Source organism: Balaenoptera musculus, chromosome X (assembly GCF_009873245.2).
Source record: "Balaenoptera musculus isolate JJ_BM4_2016_0621 chromosome X, mBalMus1.pri.v3, whole genome shotgun sequence".
NCBI classification, from domain to species: Eukaryota; Metazoa; Chordata; class Mammalia; order Artiodactyla; family Balaenopteridae; genus Balaenoptera; species Balaenoptera musculus.
Window position 1 is genome coordinate 19,987,170 of NC_045806.1, and position 19,654 is coordinate 20,006,823.

The 19,654-nt window shown below is 41.0% G+C and overlaps 1 protein-coding gene across 3 annotated transcripts in view; it reads right to left on the reverse strand.

Annotated features, from left to right (window-relative positions):
* The window catches only part of APOO (apolipoprotein O), a 58,703-nt gene that overhangs the window by 16,674 nt on the left and 22,375 nt on the right, over positions 1 to 19,654 (reverse strand). For all 3 annotated transcript variants that reach the window (XM_036841082.1, XM_036841081.1, XM_036841080.1), the window contains 5 exons: positions 19,504 to 19,611; positions 17,960 to 18,079; positions 14,072 to 14,126; positions 10,954 to 11,049; positions 2,637 to 2,728 (listed from right to left, as the gene is read on the reverse strand). In XM_036841082.1, coding sequence (XP_036696977.1) covers positions 2,637 to 2,728; positions 10,954 to 11,049; positions 14,072 to 14,126; positions 17,960 to 18,079; positions 19,504 to 19,611 — 471 coding nt within the window. The remainder of the gene's footprint in view (positions 1 to 2,636; positions 2,729 to 10,953; positions 11,050 to 14,071; positions 14,127 to 17,959; positions 18,080 to 19,503; positions 19,612 to 19,654) is intronic.

Consider the following 19,654-nt stretch of genomic DNA (forward strand, 5'->3'; position numbering starts at 1 on the left):
TTCCTAATTTTTATAATAATTTGTCAATGTATAGCATTTTACTTTACAAAGCACATTCACATGATTTATCTCTATTCTATATAACAACCCTATGTGGTAAGTAGGCAAAGACTGTAAGGAAATATTCAGAGGCCAAGTGACTCATCCAAGATCACAGTGCTAATAAATCCAGGGGTTGCTGCAACATGCTGGTTTCTTACAAGTTACATTCTTCCAGTTGCTCCAACTGTTCTTAGAATATGATATGATTCTCAGACCCACTGGTAGACATATCAAGCATTTATCATGAGTATGGCACTGTTTTCAGTGCTTTAAATTTGAGAGAAAAATAATATTTGCCATCACTTTAAGGGTTTTCTTACAGTACTTTTCTCCAAACACTACTGAACAGAAAACAGAATATAAGTGATTAAGTGGCTTGTCCAAGGTCATGGCATTCATTAAAAAAAAGAATAAAAAAGAAGAGGAAGTAGAAAAGAAACTGTGAAATAGGAACTAAATGACACTAAAACGGTATCAGAAATTCTCTTTCAGTCGCTGATGTTGTTTTGTTTTACTGTGGCAAATACACATAATATAACATTTACCATTTTAACCACTTTTAGGTGTACAATTCAGTGGCATTAATTACATTCACGATGCTATGCAGCCATCACCACTATCCATTTTCAAAACGTTTTCATCATCCCAAACAGATCACTAATGTTTTATATCTAGTGAAACTAGTTAATTGCTTTGCTCTGGCTTACCCTAGGTACAAAATAAAAGACAAAACTCCTTCCCACTGACTTTAAAAATAAATTAGAATACAACTCAGATTTGCATGCTACTATCTTGGTTGTGAATACAAAAAATCTTTTGCAACATATGCTGTGGCATATAAGATAAAAAAAGACCTCTACTCAGAGGGCAGCCACATATGCTTCTCAACCAGCAGCCAATTTACTATTTACACCATAACAGACTGAGATGATGTTTGATCATTTTTATGATCTAGGGCAGGCAGACACGATTCACTGTTCCAGAGCTGGGGCTGAAGCAGGCAGAGGACCAGTAACTGTCTGCCTCCAGGACTGCTGCAAACAATGTTAAGGCCATGCCACGAAGATCTTACTGGTATTTGCCACCAAAGGCAACAATTTCCCGCAGCTGGAGCCACTGGGCTCCCACCTTCAACTGCAGCACCATCTAGGAATCTAGACTCGATACTGTCACAAGGACTCCAGGGGGCACAGTTTCAGGTCAGTTTGGCTCAGAGCCCTCAGGGCCCAAATCTGGTGATGGCACTGCTATTCCTCCTAGGACCAAGTCTCAGTGTGAGATGGCAATTCTGGCAAATGAGTCCTTGTCTCCATAAGCTGTCTAGGACCTCAAAACCTCGAGTCTGCCTTGCTCTTGCCAGTTTTCCAAGGGCCTCTACATGTAGAGTCGCACTAAGTCCACATACCACTGCCCGGAGAGAGTCTAGTCTTTATCAGTGGTTCTCAAATATTATGGGCTTGCTAAAAATCCCCCGGAGGGCTTGCTAAACCACATATTGCTGGCCCTAACCCTCAGAGTGTCTGAGTCAGTAGGCCCGGGTTGGAGCCTGAAAATGTGCATTCCTGACAAGTTCCCAGGTGATCCTGATGCTGCTGGGCCGGGGACTACACTCTGAGAACTGCTGGTCCAGCTGTTATGGACTGAATTGTACCCCCCAAAATTCATATATTGAAGCCCTAACCCACAGTGTTAATACAGTAGACTGTATTTGGAGACAGGGCCTTTAGAGAGGTAATTAAGGTCAAGTTCGTCATAAGGGTAGAGCTCTAATCTAACTAGTGTCATTATAAGGCAAGGATGATAAACCAGGGGAGTGCACGCACAATGACAAGGCCATGTGAGGACACAGGGAGAAGGTGGCCATCTGCAAGTCCCGGAGAGAGGCCTCAGGAGAAACCAACCTTGCTGACACCTTGATCTTGGACTTCCAGCCTCCAGAACTGTGAGAAAATAAATTTCTGTTATTTAAGCCTCACAGTCTGTGGTATTTTGTTACGGCAGCTCAAGCTGACTAAGGCATCAGCTTTATCCGTGTTCTTGCCACTGTGTTCTACTTGCCAGGATGCCATCAAACTGAGGCCTGAAGGGTAGGAAAGGAGCAGCCAACTGACAGCCCTGAGAAAGGCGTTCCCAGCAGAAGGGACTGCACTCCCTGTAGTCCCCAGCAAGGAAAGCAAGGCTAGCACCAGGATGAGGGAGAAGGCGCAGAGGGCCAGAGCACAGGCCCGTGCCTGCAACTCCAAGGAGGGCAGGTTGTGACCAGATAAGCCCAAACTGAGAATGACCTGTAACTATCAGCTTTGGAATTTGAGTCTCTAGATTTCCATGTAATTATGCAAAAAAAAGGCATAGCAAATTTTCTTTGATTAATATTCAAATTAGCATGCATTCTCTGAATACTGACATTGGACGGAGGGCCAGAACTGAGGTACATAGTGCAGAAAAACATTTAAATTTGTTGTAGTTCATTTATATGTGCAAACAAATTTTAGTCTGGTGTTAGAAAGGCTGCAAAATAAAATTAAATTAAGCAGTAAACCTATACATACATAAGCAAGAACAAAGGACATGCAAGCTTACTGGATCTAACTTACCTGGACAAATACGATGGCTTGTTGTGGATAATAAAGAGAGGCAGCTAATCCCATGAAACCAGGTGGATACACCAGCTTCTTTATTTTTGAACCTATTATAAAAAGGTTATGGACACCATCAGAGTATTCATTATCTTCACCATTACAGTTTCCGTCATATATCTAACATTGAGTAAGACTTCTTTGGTCTTAGACTGACAGAGAATGTGTCTAATATATGAACCAAAAAGGACCACCACATTTTCATAGCTTTAGGAAGATACAATTCACACAACTCACCCACTTAAATTGTACCATTCAACGGCTTTTAGTGTATTCACAGAGGTACACGGCCATCACCACAATTAATTTTAGAAGTGATCACCCAAAAAGAATCCCCACATCCGTGAGCAGTCACCCCCCAATTCCTCCATCACCTCCAGCCCTAGGAAACCATTAATCTACTTTCTAGCTCTATGGATTTGCCTACTCTGGACATTTCGTATAAATGGAATTATATAATATGTAGTCCTTTGCACCTGGCTTTTTTCATCAATACAATGTTTTCAAGAGAACTACCATTTCTAAGGAAACAGAAAAAAAGATTGTTTTAAAAAGAAAACCAGACATTATTTTGGTTTCTAAGGTTTACATTCTTTCATAGTAAACTGGCTTCCTATTTAAATACTGAATGCAAGCATTCCTCTCCTCTCCTTTCCAATATCCCATAAAAATAACAGTAAAAGAATAAAATACAGATAATAAACCCAAAACGAAGAGAAAATGTATGGAGGGGCTAGTGGCTATTAAGAAGTCTCAAGCAAGTTTCAGAAAACGGAGAGTGGATGGGAGCAAGAGGACAGACAGCCTTTAAATCCTGAGCAGGGGCCACAGCAGAGGAGGGAGCAGAATGTCCCTGGCAGCCCAGAGATGTCAGGTACCATGCAGGGTGGAGAGGGCAACCAGGGATCAAGATAGAGGGAGAAATACAAGTCCTGTGCATGGACCAGGTGAGCCTCTCCTTCCTCCATGCCATGCCAGTGCAAAACTGCCTGTAGTCATGCCATCTCGCCAGACAAAATCTTAAAAGGGGGGCAGGGTATCGCGGAAGAAATGCCATGGATTTGCTGCTGAGAACCGAGACAGCTGGTGTGAGTGCATGTGCGTGTTAGTGCTGAGGGTCCAGCCTTCCCCAGGTGGGCACTGTCACCCCCCCACCTAAGGGCAGTCCCCTTTTGGCTCACCCTGAGGGAGAACCTGCTTGCCAGCAAGCCCCATCTATACGCAAAAAGTTCTTATTAGAGTTTCAATTGCTTTGTTCTTTCTTGTTTTGTTTTTTGCCTTGTTCTTAAACATGACTGTACAACTGAGGAAAGCTGAGGAAAGCCTGCAACATAAAAGAGAAGATCAAGACAAGCAAGAAGGGAAAATGACCCTAAAGGAAAGAGAAGAACTTAAAAACAAAACTAAACCTGTTATTAAGTATCATCAATAAATTCAAGAAGCTACTGCATTAAAAGAAAAATGAGTTCTGTGAAAAGAGAGCAGAAAAGAGCTCTTGGAAATGACCAAAGTAAACTAATGCAAAAAGAATAAAATAGTCAAGAAAATACAAGAGACATATGGGGTCAGTTTAAATAGCTCAATCACAAATGAATTCGTGTTCAGGAAAGAAAAAGAATGAGAGGAAATTTTCAAATAAATACAAGATATATATTTGCCTACAGCTGAGGGCTGCAAGCCACCAAAATGCCCAACCAAAGAATGAAAAACATCTATATGTAGTCACAGCACCATGGAAGTTCAGAACACTGAAGACTAAGAGAAGATCCTCAAAGCTTCCAGAAAAAAAGAAAAAAATGAATCACTTCATACGGAACAATCATGCAGACTGGTTGCTGACTCTCACACCTGCAACGCTGGGTGCTAGAAGATGCAGCCTTCAAAGTTTTGATGGAGAACAAATTCTACGACCAACCAAACGATCACTAGGTATGAGTCCTTTCAGACTTGCAAAAACTTGGAAAGTTTACCTCCAACATAGGCTTTTTCGAAAGTGACTTAAGCATGTAGTTCAACAACAGGCAGCAAACCTAGGAGAAGACAACATGGACCCCAGGCAAAGGGAGTCAAACCCAAGAGAGCGTGGAGCCATGTCCCAAGACAACAGCTGTGTTGACTGAGTCTCAGTCTAGACTGTGAGAATACGTAGAGCCCTGGGAAAGGGGAAATGAACAGACAGAAGGATGGAGAGCTGGGAGAAATGAGAATGAGATTAAGAAAACTGGTAGAGGGTAAAACTGGAGAATACACTAGAAATGGACTTGACACAAGAAACAGTCTCCACTCAGAGGCATGGGGTTTTTGAGATGGGACGCATATAGATGCTAGTGCAATGTATGTTACTCACATTTACAAAGAAGAATGTAAGTGCTGTTTATCGGTCTTAAACTTTAAACAGACAAATCCCCCAAAATGGAACTGGGGTTACAGAAGAGAATACAAATACTATCAATCTAGACTCTTAATATTATGTTTCTCTCCCTGTCCTACTGCCTTGACTGAAAGGCTATAATTACTCTAGAAGAGAAAAGCCTTTTACACCTCTGGAAGCCCACCTGTACACTTGAAGCTTTAAGCACCTGGGCAGCTCATGAAGGTGAGGACCAGGTGAAGGACAGCAAACCCTCCAACCAGCCATTTTTCACTCCTCTAGGGAAAGCTGATAGGCAGCAGCTCTTGAGCTTCTAGCTCCTAGTGGTTCACACAATGAGCTGGGGGCCCCAGAGCTTCTGGAAGAAAGTGCAATCCCCTGTCTCCCTGCCTATCTCCACACCCACACCTCCCAAGAAGCCAGTGGTCTACACTGTAACCGTCAGCATTGCCAGAGGGGAACCACTGGCTGCCAGTGCTGGAGGGAGCCACCAGAAGGCAACAACGGTGGGCAACGACCACCTGCCACCCTTGGGTGTCCTGGCTGGGCCCACTTCCTCTGAATGATCATCCACTCATCTCTCTTCCAGAGAAGTACCTCTTGTCCTCACCACAGTCCTGGCCACCCTCACCACCGTTATCTGCCGAATGCTCAAGAAACCTATCCATATGATCCAGCAATCCCTCTTCTGGGTATATACCCAAAGGAAATGAAATCAGTATCTTGAAGTATCCCATGTTCACTGCAGCATTATTCACAATAGCCAAGACATGAAACCAAACTAAGTGTCTTTCAATGGAAGAATGGATAAAGAAATTGTGGTATATATTTGCAATGGAATATTATTCAGCCTTTAAAAGGAAGGACATTCTACCATGTGCAAAAATATGGATGAACCTGGAGGACATTATGCTAAGTGAAATAAGCCAGACAGAGAAAGAAAAAACAGTGCAAGATCTCACTGATATGTAGAATCTAAAAAAGTCAAATACATAGAAGCAGAGAGTAGAAGGGTGGTTATCAGGAGTGGGGAGGTGGGAGAAATGGGGAGATATTGGTCAAAGGGTACAAAGGTGCAGCTATGTAGGATGAATAAGTCTAGAGATCTAAGGTACGGCATGATGACTACAGTTAATAATACTGAACCCTGGACATTTACTAAGAGGAGATTTCAGGTGCTCTCATCACAAAAAAGGTAACTATATGAGAAGATATATTAATTAGCTCGACTCTAGTAATAATTTCACTATGCATACGTGTATCAAAACATCATGTTGTACACCTTAAATACATATAACTTTTATTTTTTTTATTTATTTATTTTTTTTTAAACAACAGCTCCTGTTTTTTAATTTTTATTTATGTATTTATTTATGGCTGTGTTGGGTCTTCGTTTCTGTGCAAGGGCCTTCTCCAGTCGCGGCAAGCGGGGGCCACTCTTCATCGCGATGCGCGGTCCTCTCACTATCGCGGCCTCTCTTGTTGCGGAGCACAGGCTCCAGACGCGCAGGCTCAGTAATTGTGGCTCACGGGCCTAGCCGCTCCGCGGCATGTGGGATCTTCCCAGACCAGGGCTCAAACCCGTGTCCCCTGCATTGGCAGGCAGATTCCCAACCACTGCGCCACCAGGGAAGCCCCATATAACTTTTATTAAAAAATAAAATTAAAATAAATAAAATGTTAGACTGAAAACAAAGAAGAAATGAAACTCCACCAGGAGGAACCTTCTGAGCCCATCGTACTGCTGCCAGCATAGGGGACCTGGAGGGGCCTGAAAATCACTCTGACCACCCATGAACATACCTACCCTCCCACTCCCCACTCATCTTGCTTAGGGATCCCCCACCCCAACATTGTTTACCTCAGGCCCTTGTACCCCAGCACCCACAGGAAAAGATCTGTTGTTTGGTATGTGCGCATGAGTATGTGTGCGTGTGTACTTTTCTGAAAAAGAATTAAGGTTTTAAATTATTTTAATACAACCGAGCCCTCTCAGGAAAAGGAAGGAGAGAGAGGAACATATAAACAAGCAAGAAAACAAAAGCAAAGACAAAGGACCCGCAGTAGTGGTGTCCTTCTGCTGCTGTTCTGCCCAGGAGAGCATAGCCCCCAGTCGTCCTCAGGACAGTCACCACAGTGGATATGCAGGAGATAAACACGGTGTAAAGAGCACACATGGCACAGGGAGCTCTCTTTAGGGCTGTAAAACTGCTCCACATGCTCTACCCATGGAGAGGGAAGGAGGAAGCTAATCTCACTTGATTCCACGTTCCTGGCTCCCTAACACCCAGTCAAATTCCAACACCTTGGCCTTGGGATCTTCATAAATTCTAAACACTATCTAAATAAGATAGGAATGCTTTCCTAGACAGCTTTACAGAAGGAGGGGAAAGAAGTTTGGGACAAAAAGCTGGTTCAACTATTGCCCAAGCTGATTAGTAAAAATAAACTCTGCATTTAATTCTTATATATCCTGCACAAGACGGGAGGAGGACACAAAAACTACAACAGGAGTTCACTCCACACACTGGGGGAGTGGCACCAGGGCAGCATTCTTCCAGATTCTAAAAGAGCGGTTAAGGCATGTATAGGAAGGTTTTTAATATTGAGAAATGGTTATAAGACCAGTCTCTATAGTTATCTTTTATGGGGACCGATTACAGGGTTCATAATCTTTATAATTTAGGAATTTTTGTGAAGTCTGAATTTTACAATCAGTGAAACTTCAAGTAGTTCATAACAAATTCATCTCATTATAATGAAGTATTTTACCATCCTGTATTTCCTATAAATGTTTTGTAATCCAGCAGTAAGGTGTAGTAATATCTTTAAGTTGATATTTGTTAGCTTTTAATTTTAAGTATATTTTTAAAAAATATTTATTTATTTCGCTGCATTAGGTCTTAGTTGTGGCACGCGGGATCCTTGTAGCATGCAGGCTCTTCGTTGCAGTGCACGGGCTTCTTTCTAGTTGTAGCGCGTGGGCTCTAGAGCACAGGGGCTCAGTAGTTGTGGTGCACGGGCTCTCTAGTTGTGGTGCAAAGGCTCCAGAGCGTGCGGGCTCAGTAGTTGTGGCACGCAGGCTTAGTTGCCCTATGGCACGTGGGATCCTAGTTCCCCGACCAGGAATGGAACCCGCATCCCCTGCACTGGAAGGTGGATTCTTAACCACTGGACCCCAGGGAAGTCCCTAATTTTAAGTATTTTTAGAAGTTTTTATCATCACTGACTGAAGGTACAAGACATCAAGAAATTAATAAACTCTCCATGAAATCACTGTTACTAGGAATAATAGCCTGATCTTTTATTTTAATATAAATTTATTTTATTTATTTTTGGCTGCATTGGGTCTTTATTGCTGTGCACGGGCTTTCTCTAGTTGCAGGGAGTGGGGGCCACTCTTCGTTGTGGTGTGCGGGCTTCTCATTGAGGTGGCTTCTCTTATTGTGGAGCATGGGCTCTAGGTGTGTGGGCTTCAGTAGTTGTGGCACGTGGGCTTCAGTAGTTGTGGCTCGCGGGCTCAGTAGGTGTGGTGCACGGGCCCAGTTGCTCTGTGGCATGTGGGATCTTCCCAGGCCAGGGCTCAAACCCACGTCCCCTGCATTGGCAGGCGGATTTTTAACCACTGCACCAACAGGGAAGCCCTAATAGCCTAATCTTAATAGTGAAACATTTACAGTTTCTCAGGTGTGATAGATCTTCATTAATGAAAGTTCACTCTTTCTGTATCAAAGAGCAACAGGAATTTGACCAAGTAAGTGTACCTATAAAGGATAACTAATTTCTTTTTTTTTATTCTAATTAATTTTTTATTGGAGTATAGTTGATTTACAATGCTGTGTTAGTTTCTGCTGTACAGCAAAGTGAGTCAGTGATACATATACATATATCTACCCTTTTCTATACTCTATTCCCATATAGGTCATCACAGAGTATTGAATAGAGTTCCCTGTGATATTCAGTAGGTTCTTATTAGGGAAAATTATCTTTTTTTTTTAAACATCTTTATTGGAGTATAATTGCTTTACAATGGTATGTTAGTTTCTGCTTTATAACAAAGTGAATCAGTTATACATATACATATGTTCCCATATCTCTTCCCTCTTGCGTCTCCCTCCCTCCCTCCCTCCCTATCCTACCCCTCTAGCTGGTCACAGAGCACCGAGCTGATCTCCCTGTGCTATGCAGCTGCTTCCCACTAGCTATCTATTTTACGTTTGGTAGTGTATATATGTCCATGCAACTCTCTCACTTTGTCCCAGCTTACCCTTTCCCCTCCCCATATCCTCAAGTCCATTCTCTAGTAGGTCTGTGTCTTTATTCCCGTCTTGCCCCTAGGTTTTTCATGATCTTTTTTTTTCTTAGATTCCATATATATGTGTTAGCATACGGTATTTGTTTTTCTCTTTCTGACTTACTTCACTCTGTATGACAGACTCTAGGTCCACCCATCTCACTACAAATAACTCAATTTCGTTTCTTTTTATGGCTGGGTAACATTCCATTGTATATATGTGCCACATCTTCTTTATCCATTCATCTGTCGATGGACACTTAGGTTGCTTCCATGTCCTGGCTATTGTAAATAGAGCTGCAATGAACATTTTGGTACATGACTCTTTTTGAATTATGGTGTTCTCAGGGTATATGCCCAGTAGTGGGATTGCTGGGTCGTATGGTAGTTCTATTTTTAGTTTTTTAAGGAACCTCCATACTGTTCTCCATAGTGGCTGTATCAGTTTACATTCCCACCAACAGTGCAAGAGTGTTCCCTTTTCTCCACACCCTCTCCAGCATTTATTGTTTCTAGATTTTTTGATGATGGCCATTCTGACCGGTGTGAGATGATATCTCATTGTAGGTTTTTTTTTTTTTTTTAATTTATGTCATACATTTATAGCTACTTTATTTATTTATTTATTTATTTATGGCTGTGTTGGGTCTTCGGTTCGTGCGAGGGCTTTAGTTGCGGCAAGCGGGGGCCACTCTTCATCACGGTGCGGGGACCGCTCTTCATCGCGGTGCGCGGGCCTTTCACTATCGCGGCCCCTCCCGTTGCGGGGCACAGGCTCCAGACGCGCAGGCTCAGTAGTTGTCGCTCACGGGCCCAGCTGCTCCGTGGCATGTGGGATCTTCCCAGACCAGGGCTCGAACCCGTGTCCCCTGCATTGGCAGGCAGATTCTCAACCACTGCGCCACTAGGGAAGCCCCTCTTTGTAGTTTTGATTTGCATTTCTCTAATGATTAATGATGTTGAGCATTCTTTCATGTGTTTGTTGGCAATCTGTATATCTTCTTTGGAGAAATGTCTGTTTAGGTCTTCTGCCCATTTTTGGATTGGGTTGTTTGTTTTTTTGATATTGAGCTGCATGAGCTGCTTGTAAATTTTGGAGATTAATCCTTTGTCAGTTGCTTCATTTGCAAATATTTTTTCCCATTCTGAGGGTTGTCTTTTCATCTTGTTTATGGTTTCCTTTGCTGTGCAAAAGCTTTTAAGTTTCATTGGGTCCCATTTGTTTATTTTTGTTTTTATTTCCATTTCTCTAGGAGGTGGGTCAAAAAGGATCTTGCTGTGATGTATGTCATAGAGTGTTCTGCCTATGTTTTCCTCTAAGAGTTTGATAGTGTCTGGCCTTACATTTAGGTCTTTAATCCATTTTTAGTTTTCTTTTTGTAACCAAAAGTATATAATTTCTTTCATTTTATTTTTTTACAATTTCTATATATGTTTAAAATCAAATATACTGGAGAAAACAACCATATCAATTATACATCAAGAAGGCCATATTCAGGAACTAACTCATTACTCCAAAAACTGGTAAGTGAAAAGAAAGAATCAAATGTATATGTTATGTCTCCCTTATGAACTGTTTAAAAAAAAAAAAACTACAAAATTGTACCTACCTCTAGCCAAAAGGAGTCCAACAACTCCAGCAAAACCAATAACACCAAGTCTTGGAAAAAATCCAGGAGGTGCATTTTGGAGATATTCATAGCTGTCTACAATAGAATCAGACCAGGAAACAGTTTTATAAATTGCTCATTAAAAAACAAAACATGTACATCAACTATATTTCAATTAAAAATAAACATAAACAAAAAGAACAAAACAAAAAAGTCAAATATAAGCAGCAATATGTAGTAGCAAATGCTTTTCAAATAATGTATTCTTTGCTTTCTGTTAATATGCTTCTTTTCAACAAGTTCTTTTTATGTAAGAGATAAACATGATTTACTAGTTACATAGCAAGTATCCAATTTTCAAACAACTTTTTAGCCTGACGACATTCTGACAATAAAGTAATGTTAGATTACCTTCATATTCCTGAAGGCAACAGATCTGAATCAATTATTCATAAGGGCAGAAAGACAAATATAGGAATCCCTTGCTATCCAAACACAGAAACAGAATAAATTTGGATAAATCTTTGGATAGATCTGTTGCTATCAGAAGCTTTGCTGCTTGCTCTCTAAAATTCAGGAACCAAATACATTAGACTCTGGAAAAAAAATGTATCTTTTGCCATCTGAATTCATTATTTAAACTCAAGATAAGAATAAATCTGGATAATGAAGGAAACTTGTAGTGCAAGTATATGCAGGAAATAGTCACTGTTGATAGATAAAATAAATACAAATAAATGCAACATGTGAGTCTACTTGCCACACCTGACCATGCATTATGACCTCATTCACATGATGCCGCCTCTCCTCTCCCCTGAGCCAATGCCACCAAATAAAAGCCAACTTAAGTCCTACCTCCTCAGAAAAGCCTTTCCTATACTTATCAGCCCACACCTCTCTTTCTCCTCTAAAGTCCCACCATATTTATTTTCTCTACCGTCATCTGATGCCTAATTGTATGGCCCTTGTTTTTAATTATTCAGGGTGTATTTTATGTCTCCTCAAAGAGAATATCTGCTCCTTAATGGTGGACTGCTTAGACTTCTATGTCATTTTCCCCCAGTGGTAAATAGTGGATGTTCACTCAACAGATACTTATTTGAAGCCCTGCTAGGAGTTAATGGATACTGAATGAATTAACAAAGGGATTTCAGCTAGGTCATAACTTGAAAAGCCTGCAGGTCTCTCAATCTCATCTTCAGCACTCCCGACCTGCTTCCAGTTCCTGGCACACGCAACACTAAGTCACCACTCCAAGCCTTGGTCATGCTGTGCCCTCTGTGTGGAATGCCTCCCAACTCCCACCCCCATGTTTTGGTGTGGCTAACTGTTCCTTCAAGACTCATCTCAGAACTCCTTCCCTGACTGCTCCCATCTCCCCAATCTCTGTTAAACTAGTCTCTTTCCTCTGTACCTTCAATGGTGGTCTACGACTGTCTCTGTATTTGTGCTAGTATTGAACACTTTATTATATGCACCTCACTGGCTGTGACCACTGTCTCAATCAGCCTCTCTCTTCAATGCCTGCCACGATGGTGACTTAACAGACATACATGGAACTGAACTAATTGGAATACTCAATAATTCTCTCGTCTAGATAATACTAGGCATGTGCCAGTTATTCTTTTCTTGGTTTCTTTGGGAAATGTGGTGATCATTTTAAATACTACTATACAGCTTGTGTTCTTTGCACCAATTCCTGTCTGGCCTTTTACTTATTTTGCCTTTAACCTGGTTTTAACTTTTCATCCTCTTGTCTGGGTCATTTGAGGCAATTTTCTGCTTCCCTTTATTTTTGCCTACTAGCATGGTATTTTCAATTCTAGACAGGCACACAGAGCAGGTGATAGAAGGACACCCAGATGCCTTGGTGAGCTGAGCCAAAGTGGGAAAATCACAAAGAAATGGGAAAGAAGGTATGCTGTAAGACTACACTAAATATGAAGCCCAGCTTCTAGCAACATGTCTTGGCTATGATTCCTGGGAAATGGACTGACTGCCTTGGCAGACAACAATGCAACTCATAATGGAACGTTTCTTAAGTCTTTGCAGTAACTATGAGTCCAGGAGAAGAAAAAAAAGACTCATATTGCAAATACTGCCTACTGCTGTGAATCAATGGGAAATGATAGGCGACAATGAAGAGACACCTCAGTCACCCATATAGATAAAAGATCAGGAGTTCTTTAGCTTTCTCAGGTAAAAAATGAAGGTAACAAAGTACCTAACTGCCAAGGTTGTTATGAGGATTGTACATAAATTAATACTTTCAAAGCACTTAGACTAGTTCCTGACACATAATAAGCACTAAATAAGTGTTTATAAAATTAAGATATTAATTAACATACATGAATAATTTAAAGAAGTGGTAAGCTACTGATATGTCTGTCTTCAAATGAAGAATTTACTTATATAGTAGTCTCAGGGGTATCAGTGCATCAATACTATGATAATCTTCACAAAGAAACAAATTGTACTCATGCTTATTTTATTCTGTCACGGAAACACTTGTAAAAACAAGAGGATGACTGGCTGAGATGTCCAATAAAGGGAATGAAATATGATCAATGTCTATTAATTTATCAGTTCCTGATATTAGTTAGAACACAGTCTGTGAAACCAGTTTATGAGTGTATATGTTAAGTGAATGTGAAAAACAATCAAAGGCGATAAAAAACAAATGAAAACATGTAAGAACACTACGAATTATGTAATAAAGCCTTTCCTAGGCACACCAGCCCAGTTCCTTCCTGCCTCTAAACTTCTATAAAATGTGTTAATAGCTGTGCCAATGAGCTATCCTGATTCTGAAAACCTATAGATGAGTTAGGACATTGCACCTGGAAATAGATTTAAAGAAAGAAAATCCAGTGTATCTGCACCTGCTAGGCCAACAATCCTAATGATCTTGAAGAAACTTACCTGAGTGTTTGGGGACACTAGTTCTCTGAAATCTGATGAAAAACATAGATCCTCTTTCCAGAAAAATCCAAATAGCTCTAAAATTCTACACACAATTTTAAGGAATTCACAGATCTCCTGGAGCCCATCCATGGACTCCCAGTTAAAGAATCCAATGTCAAACAAACTGATTATGCCTAATTAAAAATCAACTTACCTAACCCCCACTGAACCAAACTTTGCATCTTGGGCTTAGTTTGGGAGTACATTTCCTAGAAAGATGAGAAAAAAAAAAGAATCAATAGGATTTGCTGATTAGAATGTAGCAATAAATATATTTGTCTTTACTGAATAAATTATCATGTTATTAGCACTTTTTGAACAAAGGGATACACTGTCTATCTGGGTTTTTTGTGTTGTTTTTCCTTTTCTAATTTCCCCTTCACCACAAATTGCTCAGCAGAATGGCTTATTATTGCCACAGGAAGCAAAGATTTCAAGTAGGGTGGTTTCAACAACCCAGCCTTTTCATTCTTCTATTGAAATTGAAGAGGACGAAAAAAAATCAATCCCCTTGATAATTAAAGTGGATATTCTTTCCCTGTGAGATTAAATCATTCATATTAAGTCTATTTCCTGATTTGCCATGATTTTAGAGCCTATATCTGAAAACTGCCCATTTGAAGCAGGAATGACCAGCTGTAATGGGACAAAGGAGTCTATATCCAGGTTTGGAGAAACATTTACCCCAAATGAGCAAATGAAGTATTAACATTCTCTTAACGACAACAATAAAAAGGCTTTGTACATGAACATCAGATGATCCTAAAGAAAGCAAGGGACTACTTCAAAAAGTGTACAGTAAAGATGGGAAAAGAGATATGTGGGTATCAGAAGATATCAGAACCAGTTGCCACTTGGAAAAGGATTTGTTTATTTTAATTCAGTTCAAGTCAGAGCAAGTTACCCTAATACTGTTAAATGGCCTTAAATAATAAGTGCTGAATTTGGGTGAGGACATAAAGAACATTAAAAAAACCTGAGTACTGCTTCATTAAAATCCATTATTAGTTTTTTTTCTGCACATGAAAAGAGAAAAACTACAGATCAATGTCTAGACTGACTGCCCACTTCTTTTGCTAGCATAATCTGTTTACTATGAAGAAAAATTAAATCAGTTCTTGAAGAAAGGGACTAGAACTTGTAGGCCTGAAAATGGAGCCAGGAATGAGAAAAATTTTCATTCATGAAGACTTCAATCTATAGGAAAATAAAACCAGTGTAATCACAAAAAAAAGCTTTTTTACATATAACCAGTACAAATAAACATGTTGATAACTATTCTGAGGCATTTTGTTGCACTAGGCATCATGCACAGACGAAAACGTAAAAAACAAAAAGCAACCTTGAGTTGAAGGGTAGAGACAAAGTACTTTTATAACCACAAAAAAAAAAAGAGGAAGAGGGCTTCCCTGGTGGCGCAGTGGCTGAGAATCTGCCTGCTAATGCAGGGGACACGGGTTCGTGCCCTGGTCTGGGAAGATCCCACATGCCGCGGAGCAACTAGGCCCATGAGCCACAACTACTGAGCCTGCGTGTCTGGAGCCTGTGCTCTGCAACAAGAGAGGCCGCGATAGTGAGAGGACCGCGCATCGCGATGAAGAGTGGCCCCCGCTTGCCGCAACAAGAGAAAGCCCTCACACAGAAACGAAGACCCAACATAGCAATCAATCAATCAATCAATCTTTAAAAAAAAAAAAAAAGAGCAAGAGAGAAGTAACAGTAGCCATGCCTACATGATACAGAAATATTTGCAAATGTGCTGACCTTATCTTAACCACCAGCAGATGGTTTAAAAATCTTCTAGTCCATTCTCTACGTCTGCGTCTTTATTCCTGTCCTGCCCCTAGGTCCTTCAGAACCTTTTTTTTTTATATTCCATATATATGTTAGCATATGGTATTTGTTTTTCTCTTTCTGACTTACTTCACTCTGTATGACAGACTCTAGGTCCATCCACCTCACTACTAATAACTCAATTTCGTTTCTTTTTATGGCTGAGTAATATTCCATTGTATATATGTGCCACACCTTCTTTATCCATTCATCTGTTGATGGACACTATGTCCTGGCTATTGTAAACAGAGCTGCAATGAACCTTGTGGTACATGACTCTTTTTGAATTATGGTTTTCTCAGGGTATATGCCCAGTAGTGGGATTGCTGGGTCGTATGGTAGTTCTACTTTTAGTTTTTTAAGGAACCTCCATACTGTTCTCCATAGTGGCTTGAGGACACGGGGAGGGGGAAGGGTAAGCTGGGACGAAGTGAGAGAGTGGCATGGACATATATATACTACCAAATGTAAAATAGATAGCTAGTGGGAAGCAGCCGCATAGCACAGGGAGATCAGCTCGGTGCTTTGTGACCACATAGAGGGGTGGGATACGGAGGGTGGGAAGAAGACACAAGAGGGAGGAGATGTGGGGATATATGTATATGTATAGCTGATTCACTTTGTTATAAAGCAGAAACTAACACACAATTGTAAAGCAAGTATACTCCAATAAAGATGTTAAAATTAAAAAATCTTCTAGAACAAGAGAATAAAGTTTAAGTGTGTTACAACACATTATGTATAAAGTCTTTAGGTATTTCATAACTCAATAATATGGTTACGGTACTTTAGTATAATGGCCTAATTTATGCTATTTTCTTTCTAAATTGGTGAACAAAAGTTCAGCACTGGCACAGACAGTGGAAATTAAAAATTTTAAAACAAGTTCTGGATGAAAATTGAGTTTATCATCTCAAGCAAAGTAAATCTAGACCACGTCACACACATCTACATTCGTTTACTTTGTCATCAGTTTTCAAAATCAAGATCAAGTGTGGCAAATATACATATCAAAGCCCACGAAAACATTCTGTAGACTGTAAACTTCAGTTTCCAATGTTAAAAATTGCACACATGCTTTCATGAACATAATGACAAATGCCTGATTTAAAACCTGAGCAGTAAAAGTCAATTTGTATATGCAGATCTTTGGTCACGAAGGGAAACAGTTAAGTACTCAAGTATGTAATTCCACCCTCTTTTAGTTATCTACACTCCTATTATAGCATTCAAAATCCTCTGTACCCATTCCTGTTTAAAGTGGTACTGGGATTCCCCTGGCGGCACACTTGTTAAGAATCTGCCTGCCAACGCAGGGGACACGGGTTTGAGCCCTGGTCCAGGAGGATCCCACATGCCGCAGGGCAACTAAGCCCGTATGCCACAACTACTGAGCCTGCGGTCTAGAGCCCGTGAGCCACAACTATTGAGCCCGCAAGCCACAACTATTGAGCCTGTGTGCCACAACTACTGAAGCCCACGCACCTAGAGACCGTTCTCTGCAACAAGAGAAGCCACCTCAATGAGAAGCCCGCGCACCGCAACAAATAGTAGCCCCGGCTCGCTGCAACTAGAGGATGCCTGCACGCAGCAACGAAGACCCAACACAGCCAAAAATAAATAAATTAATTAAAAAATAAAATAAAATAAAGTGGTACTGACTTGTAGAATCTCTGTGGGGAGAGAAACTTCCTAATTTTGATATAAATGTTTACATTGTACCCTTTTCCTTCTTCTGAAGTTCCAGCCCCATATCCTCCCCTGGTGGACAATAATGTTTTCATAGCCGCAACCAACAAGATAGGCGCCATGGGGGAATTCCCTGGCAGTCCAGTAGTTAGGACTCGGCGCTTTCACTGCTGTGGCCCAGGTTCAAGTCCTGGTCGGGTAACTGAGATCCCACAAGCCGAGCGGCCTGGCCAAAAAAAAAAAGAGAGGTACCATGGGCCTCTGCTCTCTAGTCAACATGACACAGGCTGCCCAGTGGGAGGGAAACTCTCTCTGCAGCTATGGCGACAGCTGCCACCAGGAAGGTAGGGCTCTCTGCTCCCCTCCAGAGATGGCACTGACGAACATTTTTAAGTCAGGCACTCTTAAGTTGGGGCCCTTTATTCTGCCTTTTTCTGAAAACATGCAGCCAGTATAGACTTTTTACTACTGACTCTAAACAGAAATGCATTCATTCCATTTTCAGAACAGCTGTCTGTACCTGACACCAACTTGTATATGGTTCGCAATAATGTCGGAGATGGGAGATGCTTTCTTCAAGTTGGGTCCTTGGCTCTTCCACATATTTAGACTGACCCTCAGGAACAGAGTAGAGTGAAAGCTGAAAGATTGAAAAACAAAATAAAAAGAAATTAAGAAGTGTATACAGTAATGAAATAACAATCAATTATTAAAGTTGTAATAACTCACAAACTACAGTGAATAAGGGTTATGTGCACCCTGAACCTTGCTTCAGACGATCTTTGCACCTTAATCAATAAGGACAAGGACAAGGCCAAGAGAGCAGGGCTATGAGGTGTCCTAGCCTCCCCCAACCCTACTCATAGCAGACAAAGCAGTCCCCTTTTACCCATTTTATATATTAGTATTCGTTATTTCATCTTAGATTTAGTTTGGAAAAAGGATTCTATTACTCTAAATGGTGGGTTGAAGGTGGGATAGGAAAAAAAAGCTTGAGAATAACTGAATAGCATATGACTTAGTTCTAGTGATCAGTCTAGTGCTAATCAAAGCAGAATAGCAGGTTTGTTCCCCACCAGAGAGGAAACGTTTCACAGCCACCACTGGCTGCCTTCTTCACCCTCAAAAATGCCACTGTCCCAAGGCCTGAGAAGAAGAGAGTAAAGGGCAAAAAAACAAGCTATTTAGCTTTAGGTAAACACCATTCAAGTAACCCTGACCATAACTGAAGGTAGATCTTTTTTTTTTTTTTAATTAATTTATTTATTTATTTATTATTTTTGGCTGTGTTGGGTCTTCGTTTCTGTGCGAGGGCTTTCTCTAGTTGTGGCGAGCGGGGGCCACTCTTCATCGCGGTGCGCGGGCCTCTCACTGTCGCGGCCTCTCTTGTTGGGAGCACAGGCTCCAGACACGCAGGCTCAGCAGTTGTGGCTCACGGGCCTAGCTGCTCCGCAGCATGTGGGATCTTCCCAGACCAGGGCTCGAACCCGTGTCCTCTGCATTGGCAGGCAGATTCTCAACCACTGCGCCACCAGGGAAGCCCGAAGGTAGATCTTTATGACACTTTACTCAAAGTCAAAAGAAACCAAATATCTAAAATAATCAGTGGGAAGTATAGACAAAAAGGAATGTAAACAATGGAGAGATGATTTCCTGTTTTATTTATTTAGTATTTATTAAGCATCTACTTATGAGCCTCTAATCCAGCCAAGAAGCAGGATGAGCCCTGGTCTTTACTTTCTTAGGAGAGGGAAAAATGTGAATGTTTTCCTGGCTTGATAAGCAGTCTGGAAGCAGACAGATCACTTAGAAGTGACTTGGGCTTACAATCTACTGGGACAGAGCAGATTCCCCACTAAAAATCTAGGAGATATTCCTTAACTATGCCCTCAGCTAAGTGCCATTAATTAAAGCTGAAAAAGCCATAGTCTAGCAGCTTCCCACAAGGAAAAACTATTTCCTCCTTTTAAATATCTTCTGAATTGTCCTATCTTCCTGATATTCAATTTGTATGCTTCCCATAGTAACTAAATCACATGTTCAAAATATATCACAACATGTTACCTCATTAACCTTCACAGCAGCTTTGTGAGATGAGTCCTTTTTTGCTGATGCATAGACTTTGAAGGTGAGCAGGCTCAGGCTGGCCGGCCCCACAGACCTCTGAATTACCTGAAACACAGAAACAATCTTAAGCTTTCTCTCAATTCTACAA